Source organism: Pogona vitticeps, chromosome 4 (assembly GCF_051106095.1).
Source record: "Pogona vitticeps strain Pit_001003342236 chromosome 4, PviZW2.1, whole genome shotgun sequence".
NCBI classification, from domain to species: domain Eukaryota; kingdom Metazoa; phylum Chordata; class Lepidosauria; order Squamata; family Agamidae; genus Pogona; species Pogona vitticeps.
In genome coordinates, this window is record NC_135786.1 from 42,437,020 (window position 1) to 42,461,490 (window position 24,471).

At 38.3% G+C, this 24,471-nt stretch overlaps 1 protein-coding gene across 1 annotated transcript; it reads right to left on the bottom strand.

The window, feature by feature from the left end:
• Positions 1-664: 664 nt before the first annotated feature.
• Positions 665-24,447, bottom strand: CAPZA1 (capping actin protein of muscle Z-line subunit alpha 1). Its single transcript, XM_020780612.3, has 10 exons — positions 23,679-24,447; positions 16,159-16,222; positions 12,173-12,224; positions 10,563-10,626; positions 9,910-10,116; positions 8,080-8,159; positions 6,924-7,002; positions 6,272-6,343; positions 4,630-4,692; positions 665-1,735 (listed from the first exon to the last, which is right to left on the bottom strand). The coding sequence occupies exons 1-10, from the start codon at positions 23,715-23,717 to the stop codon at positions 1,595-1,597; spliced, it is 861 nt and encodes a 286-aa protein (XP_020636271.1). The 5' UTR covers positions 23,718-24,447; the 3' UTR covers positions 665-1,594.
• Positions 24,448-24,471: the final 24 nt, after the last annotated feature.

Below are 24,471 nucleotides of genomic sequence, written 5' to 3' on the forward strand. Positions count from 1 at the left end.
CAACAAGCTTCTTGGCTGTTGACCTTGGAAAACATCCATAATCTTCTTTCAATTGTTGCCTAAATATGCCAAAGACAACCTCCTGCCCTAATGACTCAAAAGAGATAGGTATATCCTAAATGTAGGGGGAAGTCCCTTGCTGTGGCCCTTCCATTTCTCAGGTGAAATATGGAAGGATCTCATCAAAATGGTGGGTAATCAAGCCCCACACATTGTGCTTCCTTTGGAGGGCTCCATGACCAAGGACTGTGCAAGTGACCTCTTGGTGGGATCTGAACATACCCTTTCTCAGTGCTCAAGTTCTCTGGTTTCATCTGAAGATGAGGCAACACATGTTTCTATTTGGTCAAAAAAACAGGCACCCAATGTTGAGGAACTGGGCTGGCTAAAGGGGTACTGGAAGTGACAGTACAGGCTGCTATTGGTCATTTCTTCAGATGGGGTAAATGCTACAGATGGCCAAAGCAATTGTTTGGGCAGGTAACTACTTTCTGTACTTCTGATGTCCCTCTGTAAATCTTAGGCCTATACAAAGTAAAAATCACAAAGTCAAGTCAGAAAGAGCTCTAGAAAATAGCTGTTCCTGGCTTGTTTTGTGAACACAAAGTCAATGCAACACATGGTTCTCTAAGTATGTCAAAAAGAACCAGGAAACACCAGAATATGCTTTGGTGCAATCTTTTATTAACCATTTTGACACGCTCAATTATACATCTCTGGTACAAATGCCACCAACTTGCCACAAAGCATTAAAGCACAATAATCCCAATGTTTATTAAACATTTACAGCCTTTAAATTTTGTAATTTCTTTATCTAAACAGTGTCTCTGCAGCAATCTGACAAGTATTAAAAAAGAAAAATGAAGAACCGATCCTGTAAAAATGTGGATATCTATATTAACTATACTTTCAAGAAAAGTCAAGAGAGAAAAATAGTTCACTTGAAGAAAATGTGGCTCAAGTCTTTGGATTAAAAAAACAAAAACAACTCCCACAAAAAAAAAACCACCTTTCCAGAGCACCTGGCCTTCTTGGGATTTCTGAAAGGAGTCTTGTAAACACCTTGCAAACATAAAAAGCAAAGCTTAGAAGATATTGCTAGGTGGTGACCGGCAGGTATGCAAGGGCAAGAGAAGGTCAGATTAGAACAAGTTAGGACCAGTGGTATCTGGTGAAGTATGACACCATAAAGGTGCAAACAGTCCTACTAAAATGAATATAAGAGCTGGAGTGCTGGCAGAAGTATACCTATTATTACCAGCTTGATTTCTTAGTACTTTCTTAGATAAGAGGTTTTCCAATCAATACAAGGACATTTAGCACTGATTCCAAAGTGGGCAAATGCAGAAAGCCTACTAGGAAATGCATTTTTACATCTGTGTATGAAGTTTACAAGGCAGAGACACAGAAAACAAGACAACAGTACAGTATGTGCTGACAGTCCTTCAGAAGGCTAGAAAACCTGTTGACTCTGACAGACCCAGACAAGTGCCAAGGTGTCAGAAAGCCCACCAGCTTGGCATAAGACCACATTTGCTTTACTGTATTTTATTTTCTGTTATGCTTGTTTTTGCATGCGAACATTTCCAATGTCTTAGGCATTCTGCATTTCTTTGCCAATTTTGTAGCTGAGGATTTTGTTCCAATCAATCTTGGTGCGGGTGACTGGCAGTTGGCGGCGTAAGGCTTTGAATGTGGTGTCTGACATAGTCTGATAATTTTCACTGATTGCTGTCTGCAAAAAAGTAAATGACCAGAGGTTAGAATTTAAGTTACAGAAAACTTTTTCATAGTAGAACTGTTGGTCAAGTCACTGTAGAAGTTCAGTCTCTCCATATTTATTGTCCTGTTAAACAACGACAAACTAGGGTCTGTTAAAAATAAAAAATAAAAATATAATAGTGATTAAAAACAGAAGACAATAAATTCAAAGAATAAAACATTACAGCAACTAAAAATGAATTAGAACCAATATCAAGATAAAGATGCAAATACATTTTGTTGTTGTTTAGTCGTTAAATAGCGTCCAACTCTTCGTGACCCCATGGACCAGAGCACGCCAGGCGCTCCTGTCTTCCACTGCGTCTGTCAAAGATATAAAGTACAGTGGTGCCCTGCTTGACAATTACCTCGTTAGATGAGGAAATCGAGTAACAATGAAGTTTTTGCGATCACAAAGTGATGTTTTAAACGGGAAAAATCGTTTCACGATGATCGGTTCCCTGCTTCGGGAACCGATTTTTCACTTTACGATGATCAGAAAACAGCTGACCGTTGGGTTTCAAAATGGCCACCCGCTGTTTAAAATGGCTCCCCGCTGTGCTTGGGATGGATTTCTCACATTACAGGCACCAGAAAATGGCAGCCCTATGGAGGATCTTCGCTGGACACTGAGCGGTTTTCAATGCGTTTCAATTGGCTTTTTCATTTCGCTTGACAAGGATTTTGAAAACAGTGATTTTGCTGGCACGGATTATCCTCGTCAAGCGAGGCACCACTGTACTAAAGTTCTTAAAATGTCTGAGAAAATAAAATGGTCTTTACATGGAGCTGAAAAAGACTCTCTAACAGTCATGAGGCAGGCCTCTCTGGGGAGAGCATTCTAAAGATGGTGCTGCCATTAAAAAGACTCTTTCTCTTGTGACCCTCTGCCTTGTTTTTTCCTCAGGGACATATATTAAAGTCAGTATAATTACATGTAGAAAGAAATGCTTTTTCCTCCGTCGTTTAGTGTTTTGAAATGGTCAAATCAACACTTTGAATAGGACTTGTAAAGCAAGTATAGTTTTTGAAGCACTGGTGTATGATCAAACTGGACAATCCCAGGTAAAAGTCTAGCTGCCTTGTCAGGGGAGCATGTCCTAAATCCATGCTTTTGGGTGTTATTGGCACTATGGAGGATCTTCGTGGAACGGTGAGTTTTAAGCCCATAGGAAAGCATTAATCAGGTTTTAATGCGTTTCTATGGGCTTTTTATTTTCACATTGTGACGTTTTCATGCAACAGCGATTTTTTTTGGAACGAATTAACGTCACAATGCAAGGCACTACTGTACAGGTCAGGTTGTAAAAGAACATTTGCTACATTCTTCATTTTCATTGATTTATACTTTGGAAACTTTCATGAGGAAATTTGAAGCCCTGCAAGACTCCTTGCCTCCAAGTGACAGTGAAACAAGGAACACTGTTTTATTACCAAGATCACTGTAAATTGTGCAAACTGTCTCTACCCAAAACTACTTGTTTTCCCTATTCAAAAGCAAAGCATCTGAAGCTACAAATATGCAAAGACCAAGCACAGAATGAATGATTATTTTTAAAAAGACACAAACAACTCCATGGATGCTTCTACATCTTAGAAGTCTGAGCAACAAAGTAACAGCCATTGTCACTGGGCGCAATTTGTTGTTTGTGTTAAAGCACTATTTGTACAATTTTGATTAATTTTGTGTAAAACACCATTTTCATTCTTGTTCTTCACTTTTGTCAAGGACACACACAAAAAAATCCCCTCCTTAATGGGCAAGGAAGAATAACTTTTGTTATTCCTTATCCTTGCATGATAGACATGACAAGTGATGATCTGCATCCCTAGCAGTAAAATATTGTAAAAATAAATGTAGTATCACAAAAACAATAAAATCTTATAAAAATGCATAAAAAGTATTGAGCCAGCAAACTTTTTAAAAACAGAGAACTATCCTTCAGTTTCAAATCAATGACGAAAAAGAAAGATGAATGGAATGATAACTCTGTAACTTGCTCTTTTGCACAGATTCTCAATTTTTACATCTTTAAATGGCTCGCAACAGTGGGATGAGTAGTTTGACTTTCACAAGGTGGAGATGCCTGTACCGTATCTCAAATACGGAAATACACTCATGCATAATTAGAGTTTCTGGTGAAATCCAGTATTATGGGACTAACACGCGTAACTGGACTTTCTCTGCCATTCCTCCCCTCTGCATTCTCCATACTGAAGCTATTACATGGAAGAAGGAGTAATTGGATGCAAGTGCATGGTTGGCGTTCTGTTGCACACCAGCAGAATATGACATTCCACCAGTATAGTTAATATGGGATTGTGCTTATGTAAGTGGAGATTGTCTGTAGGGAATACTCAACCTGTATCTCTGTAGAGAATACTCAACCTGTATCCCAGATACTTCTTTATGCAAGCCTTGTAAATTCAAACCACTTATCCTACTGCTATTGTGCAACAGAAATGCGGGATAGCTCAGTGGTTTAGATATCTGGTTGCAGAGCCAGAGGTTGGGAGTTCAGTTTCCCACTGTGCCTCCTTGATGTACACAGACTTGATAACCCATAGGGTCCCTTCCAGCTCTGCATTCTATTATAATGATGATGATGATGTCATCTGACTGAAATGCATCTTGGTCTATATAATTATGAATAGCCTAATATGACAGATATTTGGGTTAGTATGTACAAATGGAAATAGTACCTACAGTAGGAATCTGGGTAAAAAAAAAAAAACAAGCTACAGAGTTATCACTCCTCTCACTTGTCTTTTTCTGTCATTGATCTGAAATTGAAGAATATTTTCTTCTGTCCAATAAAACATTTGATTAAAAGAAATATTAAAAATTTGAAGGAACAGTGCTCTCACCTGATAATCGTTCTCTGCATGTTCAATTATTTTAATGAATTCCTTGGCTGTTTGGACATCATTCTACAAAGATGAAGAGTCAATAATTGATTTATCACTATATGGCAGAGTTCAAATTATTCCAAACAAACTTCTACACAAAATGCATTTTACACCCAGCATCAGCAGACTAAAACTGATGTTACTGAAAATGAATTAAGAATATTGTGAGATAAAGATGAGGATCAAGAAAATTGTAATCGCGGTGACTGAAAAAACAAAACAAAAGCTGAACAAGATTAGATTTCTCGAGATAGAATGCAGTTATGCTGGAGGAAAGTTGAAAGAAAAAAACCTGTTAAAATGCAAGACTCTGCTTGAATACTATCTGAATTCCTCAAGGCCTTTATTGGTGCTTTATCTCTGGCTGAAGATAAGCAACTGGCTATACTGTAACTAAACTTGCTGGACTAACTGTAGGAGCAGAGAAAAACTGTAAACAGACTATAAGGACTGTAAACGTAATCACATTTATATAGTTAAGAAATAGCATATATAGTAATGAAATAGTTTAAAAACGTATAAAAATTCTATATATATCTATATACAGTGGTGCTTCGCATTATGAGCACTCCGTTTTACGACGAAATCGCTTTTTGTTGAAGGTTTTGCGATTGCTTGCAAAAGCAATCGCAAAATGATGTTTCCTATGGGGGAATTTTGCTTTGCGATGATCAGTTCCCTGCTTCGGGAACCAATTCTCACAAAGCGATGATTTTCGGCCAGCTGATTGGCGGTTTCAAAATGGCCACCGGGAAAAAATATGGCTCCCCGCTCTTTTCTGGGAAGGATTCCTCGCTGCACAGGCAGCGAAAATGGCCGCGCTATGGAGGATCTTCGCTGGACAGTGAGTTTCAAGCCCCTAGGAACGTATTAATCGGGTTTTAATGCTTTTTAATTTCGCATTATGACGTTTTCGTAAGACCGATTTTGCTGGAACAAATTAACATCGTAATGTGAGGCACCACTGTATTGAAATGCAGGCTAGTAGAGTGAGCTTTTGATACAGGAGCAACAGGTCTTGGTCCCACAAGTTGTTAACCCACATGGGGCAGCTCATTTAAAGTAAGCTGGACGTTAGGTAGCCTCAATGCCATCAGTCAGGTAAGGAGGAAGAGAGGGAGGGGGGAACAGAGTGAGAAATGAGATGAGGGGAAGAGAGATTATGCAGACATCTCCATGTTACATGGTTGAAATACAAGCATTTAACATCCTTTAATATATTTGAAGAAGAGCATTAAAAGCACAGCTAACAAATTTAAAGGGTAATGTGCTAGACAACTTAAATGCAATTTATTTCAACACAAATACTTTGGGTTTCCCAGCCCAAAAATATATAATCATATGAACTATTCGTAAGTTGGCTTATTAAAAGAACAAAGAAAAGGCAGCCCAGTCATAGACTGACTTTGGGGGTATCAGTTTACCTGCTGGAGCACGCCCCTCTCTACACTTCCTCCTGGATGAACTTTTCATGGTTGTGGCTCTTCAGTATAAAATATTACATACTGCTAAAGGACTACTTCAGCATGAGTCCCCATCCTGAACCAGCTTTGAAAGCAGAATTGTATGCAGCAGTATTAGGTTAACTTGCTCCACTCACCGAAACAGCTACAGAATCTTGTATATCTTTGTGACTAACCAGCTGCACGTTACCATCTTCATAGTAATGCACCTAAATTAAAGCAAGACCCGTGAATATATGGTGCTTTCACAAAAGGAGAACAAAGCTTCCCCATGGGAACAGAAGGTACAGCCAGGTAAGATTTTCCAGATGACTTTTTCTTTATACAGATCAGGCCATTTGTAGGTGATGTTTTGGAACAGGAACTAGATTTATACTAATAAACAAGAGTCGGACACAACTTAATGACTAAACAATAACAAATCAATGAAATGTTAGTAGCTGCACAGGTTTTGCAGCTGTCCACCAACACATTGTTCTCTGCTTTAAGGACACTTTTATTATCGGCTAATGACTTAATGACTGAACAACAACAAAAATCATAAGGCAGATGAATCTGTAGGAATGCACTAGAGGGCTTAGAATTCAACACAACTACAAAGTGTGCATTGCCTTATATTCCAATCTATTTGTCCAAATAAATTCTAGTTCATGAACCCAGTGTCAGGTATGTCTTCTAATTGAGCTTCAACTCTTAGTCAAGGAGTTTTCTCTGGGCACAGGTATGAAGAACCCATCAAGTAAAGCCCAGTTGTGTTTACAGGTATGGTTTTTGTCTAGATTAACTGACCTGGATCTTCAGCACCGCAGCCACCTGAGCTGTTGGTGGCGTGATGGTAAACTTCCATTCTGACCTCCAGCGCCCATTCCTACATAGAAAAAGAAAATACAGTGACCCAAGGAATCCTAGTAGTAAAGAGGGAATGATCAAGGAACACTCCTCAACACAGATTTACTGTGACAAGTTATTGAAGTTATACTCTCTTATTCAGGTATTTTCACCTGGAATAAAGAGAAAACAACCTTCCAGCATCCTCATAATGAAGAGAAATAAGAGAGCGTTTCCAGCATACTTCTGTTCTTGTTCAGAAAAACAAAGAAGGTATTAGTTATATAAAACTGCATTTCTAGTGTCATTCCTATACTCAGTGACACCTTTGGTTATTTATTTCATGGGTGGAACAAGGTAAATTAGGATCAACAAACAGAGCTCATTTGGCAAATATTCCTGACTGCTAGTAGTTTAACAATAAAATGTCTTTCACACTATTTTAAAATATACTGCTGAAATAAAAGAATTGGGAAAGGGGAGACTAGGAGTGAATTTGTACATGGAAAGACTGAATTCAGTTCAGTAGTACAAAGTATCTTAAATAAAATTCTTTAATTCAAACTGCATGCCATTTTTGCCTTGTTTAGGTTTGGCAGATCTTGGAGTTCTAGTGAAATCCAAAGCAGATACAGCAAACAACTGATTTATTCTGTCAGTAGAGTTAGGTAGTCAAGGCCCTTGATTGCCCGAGCAAGTGACTCTTCCTTTTACAGGTTGATTCAGCTACATGTGACTTACGTGCTTCTTTACACTGAATGTGCAATTTTTAAAAAACACATAGCACAATCAGGGTTCTCATCATTTACTGACATCTCAGTGGGCTGGAAAGTTCACTTTATGCTCCACTGCAGATTCTCTCCCAAAGCAAATTCCAGATGCAAAGGGAGAAAGGGTTACATAATACTTCCATAAACTACCACCCCAGCTGATACTTTTGAATTTATAAAGCATGTATTTCAGGTGTAGCTTGGACCCCTGATCTGCCATCAAGAAATTATTCTTTTTCCAGAAGTGACTAATCATCTCCTTTTCTATACAGAAATGACAAGTAAGGTGTACCAGTAAGAACAGTTTTGTGGCGAGTAAAAATTAAAGAGAAGTATCATATGCTTACCAGAAGTTTTTAGGCTGAAACTGGTGACTTTCAATGCAAGCAATGACTGTTGGCTGCCCATCTATAGTCTTACTGTACACCTGCTTCCAGAAGAAGCATTCATATAAATTAGAGAACATATATTCCATAAATTCAATTGATGTTAAACATTATAGCAGTGAAATAGATCTTTTCTGTGGTATCATTCTTTAAAGGCACACCACAATGTGAAGACATCTAATCAATTGCTTCTTCACCATCTAACACTCATCCTTATACTGCCATGCAGCTGTCATTTGATTACACAATTGGCCTTGTCCATGTGGTGGCAGATCTTTACATACTACATCAATACCATTTAATGACTCTATGGAAAATCAGCTGCCATCCTACTGCCATACTGTCTAAAATATACCCATTTATTTCCACTGCTCTTTACCAGCAATACTGTACCAGGATGAAACTCAATAGCTTATGTTCCTGACATATCTCATTGTCATGGTTTAGGTTATTAAGGCTAAAATGTAATTTCTGAATGGGATTTGTAGTCATGGAATTGTGTAGAAGGAATCCATATTGGTTTGTTAGCATAACTAGATGCTTCGAGAAGCTGTTTTCGCTTAGAGCTAGTTGACATTTTCCATGAAGCAAGCTTGGCCAGAGACGATAAGGGTCAAGACACAACATCAGGAAGATGGTCAACAACACCTGAACATCCCATGGGAAATGGAGGTGGAGTGTGAAGAGACAGCCCTTCACCCTGATTGGTTTACATCACAGGAGAGTGGAGAAGAAGGATGGTTCCAGCATGGAAGAAAATGGAGAATGAGACAGAGAAAGGACTGGGATTTTTAGGGGATTTTTGCCTTGATGGATTTTGGAGTTCCAAATGCTATTTTTTATTATTATGCTAGAATGTAGTTCAGAGTAAGGATAGAGAAAGGGGGGCTATGCCTTGCCTATCTTTCAAGCTGTTTTTAGAGTTTTTTATATTTTATTTTTATAGCTGGAATTTGCTAAAGGTCTAACTGCTTTGATTTATGAAAATATACTTGAATGCTATGCTTTGCAACAAACTGAATATCTCTAAATACTTTATTTTTCTAATAAAACAATAATTCTTAAAATCTTATGTTTGGTCTCTTGAGCAGCAAACCTGCATCATTATTTTGTATGCCACAAATATGCTACTTGAGTCCATTAATTGCCTGAGTTTTGTTCGTCTTGGCAGACTCCAAAACTAATGATTTTTATCTTGGTTTTTCTCTCAGTTAATTGCTAATTTGAACAGACTTGGGAAAAGGAGTAAGTGGTCCTGCCTGGCTGGATACCTGGACTCAGCTCAGCTGATTTAGGAGTATATTTGCCCCTGGATCCTCTCTGTTCAGGCTGCAGGTTATCTCTTAGGAGGTCTGTGAGCTTACACTCATATATGTTACTTATGTGCAAGTTTTTACATGCACCTCCTTTCTTGTCTACATTCTCAGAACTATTTCTCTTCCCTTATATTTGAACCGTCTAACACGTACCATAGATAATTTAAAAACATAACAAACACATTTTAAACATTTCTATGTACTGAGAAGATGCAGTGGTTCTCAAACTGGGGTTCCTAAATGTTCTTGGACTGCAATTCCCAGAAGCCCTCATCACTCGCTGTGCTGGTCAGGATTTCTGGGAGTTATAGTCCAAGAACATCTGGGATCCCAAGTTTGAAAACCACTGGCCTAGAGAAGAATTACTTCAAGCTTCTTCAATTCAATGCTCACATTACACGACTCAATTACTACTGTATTTTACCTTAATCAGCATAAAAGCAAGAAAGCATAAAAATTAGGCTGAATACTTAACAGTGCAAAACCCTTGTGGATAGTGATCTTTGACATATGCTCTTAACGCAGTATCACAGGCATCTCTCCAGGATTTTAGTGCTGTATCTATGTCCTCCAGCTGGGGGTCACTTGCTTCTTTCCTTAAATGATCAAACTTAAAAGAAATCCTGTTCCTTGGGTCTAAAAACCGGCCATTACCAAGATCACCATGTTCTGTGATTAAGACCTTAAAGAAAAAGATAATCCCATAGTGAGAGCAATGATAAGCCTATGGCAACTGTACCTTCTTTTACCAGATTTCCTTGCCTTTTGGCTTGAGGTGAATTTTTGCTTAAAAATAAAGGTTTATCTCTGTTTTTCAACAGAATTAAAACTTCTCTAATCATTTTATAGAAGATACTATTATATCACAGGCAAAGAACCAAATTTAGCCTCATCTCCTGTATCTTATTCTTCAGGAAGCTCAAAGCTGTCTCATTCCAAAGAGGCAGCTTTGTTAGTCTGCTTGAGTACAGTATGTTTGTAAAAATAAAGGGAAAAAAGAAAATCAGAACAAAAGATGAAATATTGTGGCACCTTAAAGATTAATAGATTTGTTTCAACATGAGCTCATCACAAATTTCAGTACATGCATACTGAATTTAGTGGGCAGGAAGAAGATTTTTAACTTACCTGATCATCATAACCATCTATTTTCACAGGAGCAAACTGATCCATGTTGTATTGGGCAAATGCACTATAAGAGACAAGTGGCAAGTAAATTAATGCTGGAGTCTAATATTAAAGGAAACCATGAGCATACCTCCGTTGTTTTTTTTAAAAAATCACACATTTATGGCCTTTTATTCATATATTCTTATTACAGAAGTAACATACAGAACTTCTAGCAGGTTTATAGTGAACAGAGAACTTGAAACACAGTAACTGGTTCTCTCTCTTTCTTTCAGCTTTACTGAACGTGCAATATTTCATGGACAAGCCACTCAATTAAATCCAACACGGATATTATCAGGCAGTGTTGAGGATAATCTTGAGGATGCTATTAATGAAACCTTTCAAATAGTGCACTGACAGTATAGCTCACTGCCTGTCAGTTACATGGCAAACAAAAAATGTACATATCATAGTAGTCCCACTTAGTAGGGCACTGCACTAATGGGGTGGTATAGAAATGAAATGAAATGAAATGAAATGAATAAATAAATAAATAAATAAATAAATAAGAAAGAAAGAATGTTGAGAGTAAAGTCCTTGAAACAGTAAACTTTACTATTTTGACTGTGATGAAAAGAACTGCTTTAGGTTATTCTTTGGCTAACAGACCCAAATTACACATCATAATTTGCTTTGAATTTCAGAAACAGTTGTTAGTACAGTAGGTCCCCCATATCCTCTGGGGATTGGTTCCAAGCCTCCATGGATACTGAAAACCATGCATAATAGCAAACGTGTGTGTGTGTGTGTGTGTGTGTGTGTGTGTGTGTGTGTGTGTGTGTGTGTGTGTGTGTGTGTGTGTGTGTGTGTGTGTGTGTGTGTGTGTGTGAGAGAGAGAGAGAGAGAGAGAGAGAGAGAGAGAGAGAGGTAAAAGAAAAAGAATTTTTTTCACATGCATTACCAGAACTGGCCACTACAGGGTGCCAGAGACCATACTATGTATTCTTTGCTAGTAAGTATTCAGAGCACAATCTTTGGCTCTCTCTAGTGGCCAGTTTTGGTAACACATGTGAAAATTGTTTTTTTGCTGGATTTTTTTCTTAATATTTTTAATATTTTCAGACTGTGGATAAGTGAATACTGTTCCCATGGATAAGGGGGGGGGGTTGTACTGTAGTATATGAATTAAAGATAATAAGTCTAAAACTTCATTGTCTGTGCAAATCTTAATGTCTGAATTCTGACCTTAACATTTATTATTTTAAGAAGAACCCTGCCTGCAATTCCATTTATTTTGAATATATGTGCAGCTGAAATCCCATATTTATTATCCCTAACCAATCAATTAATAAAATTAAATAACTTAATCTCATTTCCGTCTGTATATTTCTCTAAAATGTCTACACTACAGCATGATTCAAAAACTGGATCAACAAGTCTAAAATATTTCTGGGCTAGCATAATATCACCACTAGAGTAATTACTGTTAAGGAGATAACAAGTGCTTATAGCAGTAACTGTGCCATTTAAAGCAGGTGAAGATGCATTCAGTGTTACTACTGTAGCTCACAAATTTCCTTGCAACATCAGTCATGTCGTGTCCTCTCTTTCAAATTAGCAGTACTTACTGTGCTGCCCCTTCCCTAAGGAGATTGTCATTGTTAAGCAGCAACCGAACATCTAAGAACAAATAAATAAATAAAAACATCAAAAATCTGCAGATAAGCAACAGCTTCACCATATAGCTATAATACAGTATTTACTGGTGGTCAGATAAAGGTTTGAATAACAATCCCTTTGACCTTTAATATCAACATGTTTTACTGACAGGATTAACTTTCTAAGATCGTGGAAGTTTCTATTAGAAATATAGGAAAATCTAAAAGCAATGTATAAGGAAGAAATACTTAAAGCTGTTTTCACTACTCATTCTTATGGGAATTTTTTTAAAGTGTAGTTCATGCCTAATGTTAGGCTTAAAGTAGAGGTGGGCAACATCTAGCCTCCATGGCTTTTTCTGAAGTCCACACAATGCCTGAGTCCCCAGTACAGTGGGGTCTCGACTTAAGAACTTAATCCGTATTGGAAGGCAGTTCTCAGGTCGAAAAGTTCTTAAGTCGAATCTGCATTTCCCATAGGAATGCATTGAAAACCATTTAATCCGTATCTGCTCTTTTCGTCCATAGAAACTAATGGGAAGCTGCTATTCCGCCTTCTGCCACTAGAGGGGGATATTTTTTCTTTTTTCCTTTTAACCTAAGATGACTTAGCTTTAAAAAAAAGGAAAAAAGAGAGTTCGTAACTCGAATCTAAGTTCGTAAGTCGAGTCCATATATTCCTATGAGAGCAGTTCGTAAGTCAAAACGTTCGTATGTCGAGCCGTTCGTAAGTCAAGACCCCACTGTACAAAATATTTCCGAAAACATGGGGCCAGCTCTACCATGTTTTGAGTAGCCAATAAAACTCCTATGACCCCCCCCAAACGCTATGTGTAATATTTTTTTAAATTAAGATCCTTCTTCAGTTAACAAAAACACACTGTAGTAATCTTACAGTATAAATCTGCTGCATTATGTTTTCCTAACAATAACAGGAACAGCATACATACTGTGTCAAGATTTAACTGATATTTAGGTTTTTGGCTAACACTTGTATCTATTATACAATACTAGTCAGTATTTTTATAATTTTGATTGATACCACCATCACCACCACCACAGGCTTTGGGACAATATCAAGAAATTTCACACAATATCATAAGCAGCTGCAGATTTGAGATATATTATCAGAGCAACAAAAAACCCTGCAACATTAGGGACAGCATATATACTACATCAATATTTAACAGACACTTAAGTTTTTGGTTAAAACTTGTATCTGTTATATAATACCAGTCAATGTTTTTAAAATTTTGATTGACTGTGCATTGTATTTTTGAATAATAATATATGAAAATTAGCTTTGTAGGAAAAGCAAAACATAGAATATAGGTTTCTATAGCATGGGCACTGTGATTGAAGTGAGAGGTTTAATAACTGTATGCTGTCAAGTCAATTTGGACCGATGGCAACAGTTTCTAGGTAAGAGAATACACTGAAGTGGTTTACCATTCCTTTCTTCTGGGGGTACCTTGGGACTGTGGAGCTTGCCTACAGTCACACAGGCTGGCTCTTCCCCCAGGAGGCACAGTGGGGAATCAAATCCCCATCCTCCAGCTCCACACCCAGATACCTAAACCATTGAACTAGCCAACCAGAGGTTAGAAGCCTCACAGAAATATGGAGAATCTGACTGGGTAAACTCCATATTGAATCTGACGGGCTAAACTGAAAGACTGTGTTGTCCAGAGTGTTGTGTTACAAGACACTGAACTGTAATCAGGTGTTGAAATTTTAGCCAAGGCCATGGGTCTCATGGCAATTTTTACAGCATATATTTTTAATTGCATTTTAATTATTTTGCCCTTTTATTTTGCCTTTTTATTGTATTTTAAATGTTGTAAGTCGCCCAGACACCTTCGGGTAGTGTGGGCAGCATATGTTAAATAAATAAACAAACAAAGAAAGAAACAAACTATAAAAACAATACAGTTGTGTTCAAAATTATTCAGCCCCCAATGCTGTAAAGGGTTTAGGGACTATAGTGTACATTTGGAATTGTATTCAGAATGAAATCCTACAAGGACGTTTTAAAGAACCAAATGCAACTAAAATAACATCAATTGTTTATGTAATACAGTAGTAAATGTTTCTTTTGTGGTTTCTTCATTGCCACAATTATTCAACCCCTTAAAGACTACCACTCTGAAGAAGAGAGATTCATTCAGGTGTTTTCGAACAGGTATTGAAAACACCTGTGGATGTCACCGAGCACGTATTGAAAACACCTGTGGATGTCACCGAGCACCAATCAAGCATAATAAGCACCAATTAGGCAGCTTTAAAATGACTGTGATACTCAGCTCCTTCTAGACATTTACTGGTGTGGTTACAAACATGGTGAAGTCAAGAGAATGGTCCAGGAAGACAAGAGAAGAGGTGATTTGTCTTCACAGGAAGGGCAATGGCTATAAGAAGATTGCAAAGAAGTTAAACATACCAAGAGACACCATAGGAAGCATCATTCGCAAATTCAAGGCAAAGGGCACTGTTGAAATGCTACCTGGTCGTGGAAGAAAGAAGATGCTGACTTCGACTGCTGTGCGCTACCTAAAGCGTAGAGTGGTGAAAAGTCCCCGTGTGACTGCTGAGGAACTGAAAAAAGATTTGTCAGATGTGGGTATAGAAGTTTCAGCTCAGACAATAAGGCGCACACTGCGTAATGAAGGTCTCCATACCAGAACCCCCAGGCGCACCCCCTTGCTGTCTCCCAAGAATAAGAAGAGTCGACTGCAGTATGCCAAAAGTCATGTGGGCAAACCACAAAAGTTGTGGGATAGTGTTCTGTGGACTGATGAAACAAAATTAGAACTGTTTGGGCCCATGGATCAACGCTATGTTTGGAGGAGGAAGAACAAGGCATATGACGAAAAGAACACCTTGCCTACTGTGAAGCATGGCGGAGGGTCAATAATGCTTTGGGGCTGTTTTGCTTCTGCAGGTACAGGGAAGCTTCAGCGTGTACAAGGTACCATGAATTCTCTTCAGTACCAGGAGATATTGGATGAAAATGTGATGCAGTCCGTCACACACCTGAGGCTTGGGAGACGTTGGACCTTTCAACAGGACAATGATCCCAAGCATACCTCCAAGTCCACTAGAGCATAGTTGCAGAGGAAAGGCTGGAACATTTTGGAGTGGCCATCGCAGTCACCAGACTTAAATCCGATTGAGAACCTCTGGTGGGACTTAAAGAAAGCAGTTGCAGTGCGCAAGCCTAAGAATTTGACTGAACTGGAGGCTTTTGCCCATGAAGAATGGGCAAAGATACCCGTAGATCGCTGCAAGACACTTGTGTCAAGCTATGCTTCACGTTTAAAAGCTGTTATAACTGTAAAAGGATGTTGCACTAAGTACTAAGATTGAATGTCACTTGGGGGTTGAATAAAAACTAATAATGATGTGAGCACAGAAAAGACATGTGTGGTTATTTCATTATAAACTTAAGGTTATATTTCTCTGACCTACAAGTGCCTCTTTCATGTAAATGTAATCAAGATGACTGAATGATCAAAATCAATGTCAAAATGGCCAAAACATTCAATTTCAGTGGGGGCTGAATAATTTTGAACACAACTGTACATATCTCTTGTGATTCTAAGATATGATAATTGTGATGTGCAATTTTTAAAGTTTTAAATTAGAAACATCAGTGATTTCTATTGTAAACTGGAAGAAATATGCAATGAGTATTTAAAAACAACACAATAAAGGATTTAAAAAAACAAAAAACAAAAGACTTTGCAAGCCATTGTATAATTTTTGGTATTAAAACCAATTCAAAATTGAGATGATTCCTAGAAAGCTTTAAGTCCCTTGATTTTGAATGTCAGACTCCCCCAGTCAAAATTCAAAGCCTTGTTTTCAAATAACTTAATATTGTGTTCTAATTATAAGCTACAAACATGCAATGATTATTTTGCTTCAATTGAATCAATTGGTTTTTTTAAACTTACCGTTAAACACTTCATTGAATTCTCCAGGAGGTGCATGGGTGATAAACTTTGCAGCTATACGCACCTGAGGAGAAATTAGATGGATTTAGCAAGTCAGCTTGTTCAGTGGGCTTTAAACTAGTCTTTAGATTGGATGTAACTGGAGCTAAAGACATACATAGTAACTATGGGTGCAGTCATAGCAAATTCACACAGTGCACAAATCAAAGAGCAAATGTCCCTATGGTCCACTGAATATTCTTGGTTATGTCCTTTGAGAATTCATGGATTGATCTGGTGAACTCATAATTTATTTTAAGTACAACAAACCATACAACAATTATCATCAAATGATTTACTGGAATGCTATTGAGTCGGAGGGAAGACTTAATTTACGATTCCTACACCTTTAACAATCATGCAAGGGATAGCATTTCAGCCACCTACAACATCATGACAGAATCAGAAGTACTGTATTGTTGAAATTCCCTTATCTATGTAACTTCACAGATTGTGAAGCCCTAATGAAAAGAAGTGTGCCCTTCCAATATTAAGCAAATAGATAAATTCCTATGACCTACTGTCTATCTTCATCTTTTAGAGACATATTTTATGGATTTATTATCATCTCCCTTAGATTACTACCTACTCTAGCCAAAATCCAGTTGAGGAAATGTTAAATGTAATGGCAAAAGCATAAGCAGACTTGTGTTTTGTTCAGGAAACTGGGCACACAGTCATATGAAGGATAGTCCACCAAAAGGTAAGAATTGCTGCATAACTGCCTTTTTGTGTGCAGTTTTTAGCATTAGGATTTTGACCTCTATATAGAGGTCTAGTTTTCTCATCAAATAAGTTTGCTCAAAGAAATCTGGCCAGATTTCAGTTCTCCTACATTGTGGTATAGAATGTAGATCCAGCTTTTGGAGAGGTCTTAATCTGCTATTTGGATGGCCATGGCCCCTTTCTCATAGTATCATTATCTAACAGATCTCCAGTTTTTAATTGTCTTTTCCCATTCAGAAAAGTTGAAATTCTTAAGGCTTAGTTACTTCCACAGTGAGAATTTAAAACTAAAATATACTGGTATTTCTTGTATCACACTTTTGTATTTGCCTTTGTTTGTTCATTACTAGAGCATTGCCCAATAACTTCTCTGCAACTGAAATCAGCCCCTGGGCAACAAGAGTTTCCCCACTCCTGGCCTGTTTATACCATGTATTCAAAATGAGACACCTGCATTATAGTTTCAAGTAGCAATTACTTTTACTGCTGGCATTTGATAACAGGAAATTTGACACAGCTGGTGTATATAGCTATCCTATATCATACTTGATTGATCTGTTAGATTTTAAATACCCTGTTTCCCCGAAAATAAGATCTAACCTGAAAATAAGCCCTAGTAGAATTTTTCAGGATGCTCGTAATATATGCCCTATCCCCAAAATAAGTTAAGTGAAAGCCCGCCCTCTACCACTGTGTAGCAACCAGAAGATGACATGACTGTGTTTGGATAAATGTAGATTGTTGTACATAATTTTTTAAAAAAACATCCCCTGAAAATAAGCCCTAATGCTTTTTTGGAGCAAAAGTTAATAATTTTTGGAGAAAAAAATTAATATTTTCAGGGAAACACAGTATATGTTTTTCATGTTGATGGAACTTCATCAGCAATACAATGTCAAGTAAGAAAAGATTTCACCAACATCGTATTTTTTGAAGAATACAGGAAGGAATTCTGGCTACTGTATCCCATAGCAATCTTACTAAAGTTTAAGCTGAAATTCCTAAAGTCTGACATGGCCACTGTGAGCAACCCTGCAAATGTTTATCTCTACAGTGTTACTCCTTATTAATAGATCTGTATAAATATATCTCTATATATTCAGATTTAATTAAGTCTTTAAAAACTAAGAACAGCACACATAGGGCAGAAATTAGGAAAGATCCATAAGCTATGAAAGTCAAATCTTAGACTAGTTTTAAAAAAGTAGTGTTAGCAACTCATTTGATGCTATTTCCCATCAGAAATATTAAGCACCAGAATAGGCAAAATAAGCTAAGCAAAAGCAATGGCTGTGTGGCTCTTTTTCTGTCTTTCAATGACCAGAGGAAAGCTATAACAATGAAATACATGCCTGCATGTATTTGATCATGTATGTGTAGCCATACATATTCTATCAGAGCTCTTTTATAACTGACAAACAGATCTAGCTAGGCAAATTAAAAATCAATGGAGAAACATTTTGGTTTCCAGGATGCCCTGTATCTGACCTTAAAGCAGCCATTTTTGAGCAAAGAAATTTTCAAAGGGAGACTGCTGAACCTTTAAGCAAGCAATCTAATTCTACATCTTTGTGGCCTGAATTGGGATAAAAGGTATTTTGATAATACCCCATGCAATTATCTTACCCTATTCTTATGTTAAAAATAAGCTGTTTAATGAATGGCTACTGTTAATTAATTACCACTGTCTAAGGAAAGCTTTTTCTCTGATGTCACTGTTTACACACCTCATTTACTATGTAATTATAGGTGCATTTTACACTAACAGTATACATCTAGTTGATTCCAATCCATGAAAACATATGCCACCATAAATCTGACAGTTTTTAAGGGGCCACATGACTCTGATTTTTGTCTTGCATAGATACCACAGCCTCTCACAAGATTAGAAATGCAAATGTTGTACTTACACATTTTGTTTGAAATCCTTCTCTATGAAAAGTTTATTGATCATAAACATTTGACCAGCTTCAAATCAAATCACATAGATCAAAGCCAGAACAGCTGGATCCAGCCAATGTGACTGCTATGCTATTATTATTTTGTACTGTACTTTCCGTCAGTGATGGAGGTATTCTGGAAAAAGTTTAACTGGACATTTTCCAGTGCTGTAAATATACTGTAGTTTGATTTAAACACTTGCCTTTAACTTCTTTCACCAAACTGAACTACTGTATCCTAATCACCCGAAGTATTCAAATGGAAATATGTGATATAATGCAGGCTACAGAGACTGGCAAATGTTAGGAAGAAAAACCTTAAGACCACGGTCAAACAGCCCGGAAAACCCACAGCAACCATGTGATGTAACGGTTTGAGTGTTAAGACTACTTTTCTTCTTCATTAGCCCACATTCATGGTTGGATATAGGTGCCTCCTTTTTGCCTCTATAAATTTGTATTCTGTGATGCCTGCTAAACTTTTAGAATCATTTATTCATATAGTTGCAGTCTTCCCATATGCCTTCACCCAATCCAATGTACGTAATTATCAGAGCTTTATACCATCTCATTTATCTACTTGTCTCATGCCCTTGCCCATCTCCATTTTAATGATACAATCTGTTATTTTACATCTATTACTTTAGGTCAAATAATGGTGTGAACAGGGCTTAAATCCCCACGAGGTCTCAAGTCTCATTGTTTGTTCCTGAACCAATCATGATCTCTCATGTTGCATGTGTTCTTAGCACAACTGCATTCTTGTTGCCTTGCAAATCAACAACAAATCTAAAGTGTAAGTGTGAGGATAAAAGTTTGAGAAAAGAAATGGAACAGTGTTCTGTGTGTCTCTTGAAAGTGAAAAAACATCACCTCTTTGATTCTGATTTGATCTGCACCATCAAAAGGTGAATTCAGAATTTAATATTGGCTTGGATTATTATGTGAATCTGTTTTATTTTATCAATTTTCTGGAAATCAATGAAACATTTGTAGCCTTACATACTTCCTAAGGAAAATTACTAGAAAAACATTAATGAAATAACATATCTGATACAGGCTCTGATTTAAATAATCTTTAAAGAATACAAAATGGCTTTGTCAGCTAATAAAACTTAGAGACCCCCTAAGGTTTCCAAATATTGCATAGGCATGTATTCTTTCTTAAAAGTAAATTTTATGAAACAACTTTAAAAAAAAGACGTGGGGTAACTTCTGCAGAAAAAAATTAAGCACTAGAAAAGTTTTGCGGTACTTCTTATGCAAAAAATAGTTGGAGGGGAATGAACATTATGCATATCAGCTGTATTTGCCCCATGAGTGAGTATCAATACACAAAACTGATGGACATACTCTACATACTTTTCCACTCAAATCTTTCTCTTTGTTGCATACCAAATAAAAATTAAAAAATCATTTTCTTCTCCTTAGTTAAATATGTTTTAGCAAGGGTCACATGATTCTCAGAAGTCAGGGAAATCTTATTTATAAAACCAAGACCTTTTATTAGAATATGATAGAACATACAAACATGTATTGAAATTTAAATATGAACATCAACATTCCTGACAGTGTCCATATGTAGAGAGAACATCAGTTACAATTACACTGAAAAATTCAAATCATGTTTCCCTGATCTGGAGCCCTCCAGATGTTCTAGACTACAAACTCTACCATCTTCAGCCACCACAACCTTTGCAAGCTATACTTGAACACATCTGGAGAATAGCACCTTGGGGAAGTTTCACTTATACAAAGAAGAAATAGCTCCAGTTAAGACTATTCCGCTTTCAATTTCCAACTCATTCCAAATCTTAATTTAAACACAAGTCTTTGTAAGATGCCCATGTTCTTTTATACTTCCATTATTCATGTGTTGTACTCCATACTACTATCAAACAAAATAAAACCTGACCATCTAGAGTAAAGATGTGGATCAAAGGCTGTCATCTCAATGGAATGACCTGTGCCAAGTGAGGAACTAGAGAACCATCTTACAGGCTTTCTTGAACCTTTCAGTAGTTTTCAATACCATATTGATAGCATGGCATCTTTTTGTACAGCATGTCCACGCTGGAACGTGTGAACATCATATTGCATGGGCTGGACAAAAGACTCAAGATAGTGCTCTGGGGTTCTTGCTTGGCTCCATATCAATTCTGCTACAGGGTTCCATGAGGCTCTGTCTTACCAACATCCAGATCAGAATCAGGAAGCATTTACTCTGGACCACACCTGCAGCCCTACCCAAAACCATTGAGGAAAGTTATCTTAGGGTGTAGACTGAGATGTGAGATGCATCCCTATATGGATATGACATCCATATGAACAGAAAATTACCCATATAAATAGAACTGTTTGTAAGGGCTGAAGCAAGAGCACTCCCTACTATCCAGGCAGCTAGAGTAAGAAAATATATGTTCACTTGGCAAATTTGTTTCAATTAGCTGTCAGTTCTCCTTTTTTTGCAAAAAAGTATAACAAATATGAATTCTGTGTCTGAAAAACATTACTACAATACTTATTTTTATTTATTTGCAAGAAACTTAACAGCAATTGTCTCATGCAACAGTTTTTTTTATCATAATGACAAGATAATGTCTGCTGAGAAAAAGGATTCCAAATGAAGAGATGGCCTTTATGACTGGCACACTACACACAATCACAGCATGCCACATTCCTGGTGTGTGCAAGCAAATGATCAATACATGGTGCGTGGTCTGCTGAGTTTCTCATCTACTATACTGAATGAGACATACTGTATTTTTCGCTCCATAAGACGTATCTCTCCATAAGACGCACCAAATTTTTGGAGAAGAAAACAGGAAAAAAATTATCTGGGAATTTCGGCCTGCTGGGCCAGCGGGTCCTGGAAGGCACTCTCGGACTCTTTGGAGGCTTCCCCCACCCTCACCCCCGCTGGTCCAGCACGCCGAAATTCCAAGATAATTTTTTTCCTGTTTTCTTCTCCTAAAAATTTGGTGAGCCTTATGGAGAGGTCCGTTTTATGGAACAAACCCTAGGACCCTTTGGAGGCTCACCCAGCCCCCCTGGGGGCCAGAGGGGATGAAATGGCCATCTTCAGGGACTCTTCTGAAGCTTCCCAAGCCTCAAGAGTCCCAGAAGGTGGGATTTCGCCCCCCCCTCTGGCCCCGTAGGGGGTGGGGGAGCATCCCAAGGGTCCTGAGAGGCAGACTCGGACCCTTGGGAGGCTCCACCCACCCCCATGGGGCCAGTAGGGGCAAAATCACCAGATTTGCTCCATAAGACGCACAGACGTTCCCCCACACTTTTTTGGGGGGGAGTGCATCTTATAGAGCAAAAAATACGGTAACAGCTTGGTAGATGGGGGATGTATGTATTTGTAGGTCCTCTGCCGATCCCTTTCATACACCTATTGGGACACTTTTGTAGCAGATGCTTCTTTTGTCTGTTAAAAATGAGGACTAAAATGCAGGGATATTGTTTGCCACTCTTCAGCTGACATTGTTGTAAAATGGTTACTGGAACTGTCATTGTTTTGTACAACCTCTGGAACAAAACATGACTCTTGGTGTATTAAAATGTCCCACTCATCTAGATGAGGGTTAAGTGGTGCATATCCTCTTCTGGAGAATGCTATAATCAGGTCTGCAGACAGTTTGGGAACACTCTTAGATCTATAATTATCAACAGAAGGGCGGCTTAGCGCATCTTTTAGCATCTGGCGGACATACTTGCACAAATATAGCCTTAGAATAGTTATTCATACTCTAATAACCTGCTGTTTGAATTACTGCAGTGGATTACACTTGTGGCTACTTTTAAAATTTCCAGCAAAACTTCATCGGAAATAGAGTGCTGTTAACTGAACCAACACAATATTATTCTAACATTCTGGTAGTCACAGTAGCTTGCAAGGGCTTACCAAGAACAATTTAAGGTAATAATTATATAACATTCTTAACATTTTGCAACCAGGAAGGTGTATCTCCTTCTATACCTATGCACTAAAACTTTAACCATCTCAGGTCTTCCTCCAAACAAGGTGCACCACATGGCATTAAGAAAGGGTCTTTTCAATATAACATCTCATTCTTGGAATGCCTTCTTCAATGCTTTCTTGGGGTCACTGCGGCTTATTTGCCATCAAGTGAAGACCTTACTGTCAGAAATGTTTGTATTGGATTTAGATCTTAGTATGTTCATTTATTCTGCTGGGTTTATTTCCATCATGCTATATTATTGCACACTCTGCTTCTAATCTATCTGTACACGACCAAAATAATTCCAGATATTGGGCTGTTCATACATTTTAAAAAATAAATCAACAAGGAAGAACATACATGTACATTGTCCTGACCTTCTTATAAGGATAACATAAAAATACAGTAAAAAGGTTTGATCGTAAACCTCAGAGTATCACAGGAATGAAGCGAGAGGAGCATTGGCTGAGATACGGGGAAATAAAGGCTCAACTGAATTAAAAATCTGAACTCCACCATTAGTAAAATGGTCAATGCCCACACAACAGAGTGAAATGTTACCAGTTAGGGATAACCCCTCAGACAATCTACTTCCTCCTAATCAAAAGGATTACTGCCAAAATATTTTACCACCAAGATTATTTATAAAGTAACGTAAGGTGAAAACAGAGAAAGCAAAGCTGAGAAAAGGGAACCTTAAGGCTTGCAGAGCTTGTTTGCTACAAGATTCTCAGAAGTAAGGTCAAGAGAAACAGGAAGGTCAAAAGACATCACGACGTTCAATACCCACGAATATCTATCCTCCCGCTTTCTTCAGGAGCAAACCAGAAACGACCCAACAACTTCCTACCTTCTCTTCATCCGTCACCCGATCCTCGAAGTCCGCCATTTTGACTTTTCTGAGCACAGCCCGGCCCCACCTGCCACCCCCGCGCAAAGCGTGCTGGGAAGGAAAGAGTCACAGAGCCGACGACAAGCAGCCATCCGGCCGGATGTCAAAAGTGGGTGCCGGCTTGGTTTGCTCTCCAGAGATCTCCTTGAAGCCGGCGGCCGCCATATTAGCTATGGGCACCTGCGCTCGCTAACGTCGAAGTAATATAGCCGTGACTCCGATTGCCGTGCGGCGCTGACTGAAGTTATCAACCCCATGTTCGATAAGGGCGCAGTCGGCGGAGCACGAATATAGTTTTCCCACATCTATTCCCGTGCAATGCCTCAACGTCCTAACCCTGGTTGTCACTCAAAGTGCAGTAGACTAGAATAGCGCCACACCTTGGCGCCATAAAGTCCCGTCTACTTTAACTGAAAATGTGTATCACAGACCCTAAAAGCAAAATATCTCTGCCGCCCGTGACACTGCTTCCGATGATAGTAATCCTCTCTCTTTTTCTCACACACACACAAAGTAAAACCCCGTCTCAGCAAACGACCAAATTGGCCCTGGTTTCTAACAGCCCTCTCACGAAAGCTACGCCAACTGTATAAAATGCGCTTCATCCAAGCAGGTTATGAGGAGACCGCTGCCCCGCTTTGCCTTTTAATGTGTGAGGCTGGACGACCCAACTAAGCTTGCACGCCGGCCTGGCTGCCCGACTTCCACCGCAAAGCCCGGCAGGCAGCCTCCAAAGGAACAAACCGCCTCC